Source organism: Acanthisitta chloris, unplaced genomic scaffold, assembly GCF_000695815.1.
Source record: "Acanthisitta chloris isolate BGI_N310 unplaced genomic scaffold, ASM69581v1 scaffold20902, whole genome shotgun sequence".
Lineage (NCBI taxonomy): Eukaryota > Metazoa > Chordata > Aves > Passeriformes > Acanthisittidae > Acanthisitta > Acanthisitta chloris.
Genome location: NW_008659044.1, coordinates 1715 through 3795, shown reverse-complemented (window position 1 = coordinate 3795; position 2081 = coordinate 1715). Strand labels below are relative to the sequence as shown.

Below are 2081 nucleotides of genomic sequence, written 5' to 3'. Positions count from 1 at the left end.
TAAATATATCTAAAAAAATTAATAATGAAGTATTATTCTGTTTATTTCATTTATAAACCTTTAGTTGTCATATTTGGCCTGCTTTGCTGCAAAATGATAGCCTACAGTATACAAAAGTATTTCAAACCCCTGAAGATGTGTTTTTATAAAAGTTTTCTTTACAAGTTGCACAATCTGCCTGTTTGCTGGCAGAGGTGAGTGGAGGTCTGAGATAAAACTGGAGCAAAACCCCAGAGAAACCTTTGCTGCTCCTGTCCCCCCACACTGCCCATCCCTGGGGGACTTTCCCCATATCCCCCCATCTATAAAACCACTTCTACCACTGAAAAGAAGGACACCAGGTGAGGGCAGGGTTTTAGTTCAGGTTGTCATATTGGAACTAGCTAATAGGAGAGAGCTGGGGGATTCGCCAGGGGGGACCCCTCAGAGGATGGTGCATTTGCCTTTCTCCACCCAGGGGTTGTTTTTCATCAGCTCCGGGTTCAAGAAGGGATCTTCGGGAATGCCATCCTCAATCCACTTCACAAACCTGCAGAGAGGGGAGTGGAGGAGTGGGCACAGCCTCTGCCCACAGCAGGTTCGAGGGGAGCAGGGCAGAGGCTGTGTGGCAGCAAAAGGGAGGGATTGGGGGAAACTCAGTGCCCAGGGTAAATCCTGCTCTGGGGTGCACCATGCTCAGGTGGCAGCAATATCAGGGTGTACCCTGATCCACTGAAGCACAGAGATAAAAAACAAGGAGGGAAAACACCTGTCTATGACTTGGTTTTACAGGTTTAAGTCTCTTGAGCTCTGGAAAGAGAAGGTTCTGCACACGGAAGACTCCCAGGGGGCACCTGGGTGTCAGGGGTTCCCACGGCTGCTGCCACAACCTGACCACCACCAGAACTTGGGCAGGTGGAAAGGGGTCAGCACCAGGGGGCTTTGCAGAGAGGACCTTAGGAGGCTTTGAGGACACCTGTGGTTTTCTGCTGATGGGGCTTGAAGATCCATAAAGGGGAAATCTGATTTAGGGAGCTCCGGGGGATTTGAGGAGGGATGGTGGTGCTGGCTGTGGGGTGAAGAGTTAGACTCTGTTCTTGGCACAGGGATAGGAGCAAGGGCAGGAGGGAGGTTGGGCACCCACTCACTCAGGTATTGTCTTGGAGGACATCTCCCTCTTGTAGGCCAGCTGGTACTTGAGGCTTTCCACCTCCTTCTTCCACTGTGGGAGGTCCCACTCATCCATGGCAGGGTCCAGTGCAACGTGGGGCTGTGAATGGGGATGTTAGTGCCATATCCCACCACTGCATTCCGCTCCAAGCCCTCCCAGCTCTGCATCCCCAAAGAGGGCTCCCCCAGGATGGGGACAGCACATCATTGTGCTCTGGGGGGAGGTTTCCAGCCCCATGATGGAGCAGCCTGTGACTCCAGGAGATTTTGGGGTTGTTATGGCAAGGCAAAGTCTGCACTTACCTGTGGGTGTGAGGCTGGCACAGGGCAGGTGCCTGGTGCTGATCACTTGTAGCTGTGCTGTGCCCGTGGGCACATGCAAAACCCAGGACTCAGACAGATTTGACTGAAATTTGAATGGTGTCATCACTTGGGGTGGGGAGCAGCAAACAGCCAGTGGTGGCTATCTGGGGGTGGAGGAGTGTCCTTTTCCTGCCTGGACACAGATCTGAGTGGGCCAGGAGGGATTTTAGACATCCACATGGTTGTGTAAAGAGCCCTAGAAATGGCTCATGTGGATGGTCAGCACTGATTCGGGGAACAAGGCAAACCACCATGTACCCCCTCACCCCTATTTCCCCCCAAAGCAGTAGCCCTGGGTGGGGACATGCGATGGGGAACTGAGGCACAGCAGCTGATGGGACACAAGTAACAGCTACAGTTGCATGAGACCCTCTGCAAGCATGTAGTTCCCCATGCCGCTCCAAAAATCAGCGGCACAAGGCAACCTTTCCCTGCCCCTCCAGACACAGCAGCACAAGGCAGCACCCGGGGGTGGCTGAACCCCAGGGATGCCCACACACCCCTGGCAGAAGGTCAGGCAAAGGCTGAGGGTGCTGCGGGGGGTGAAATCCACTCCCCCACGGCACAGC

The 2081-nt window shown here is 53.7% G+C and overlaps 1 protein-coding gene across 1 annotated transcript; it reads right to left on the bottom strand.

The window, feature by feature from the left end:
- Positions 1-423: 423 nt before the first annotated feature.
- Positions 424-1225, bottom strand: GNG13 (guanine nucleotide binding protein (G protein), gamma 13). Its single transcript, XM_009069254.1, has 2 exons — positions 1128-1225; positions 424-529 (listed from the first exon to the last, which is right to left on the bottom strand). The coding sequence occupies exons 1-2, from the start codon at positions 1223-1225 to the stop codon at positions 424-426; spliced, it is 204 nt and encodes a 67-aa protein (XP_009067502.1).
- Positions 1226-2081: the final 856 nt, after the last annotated feature.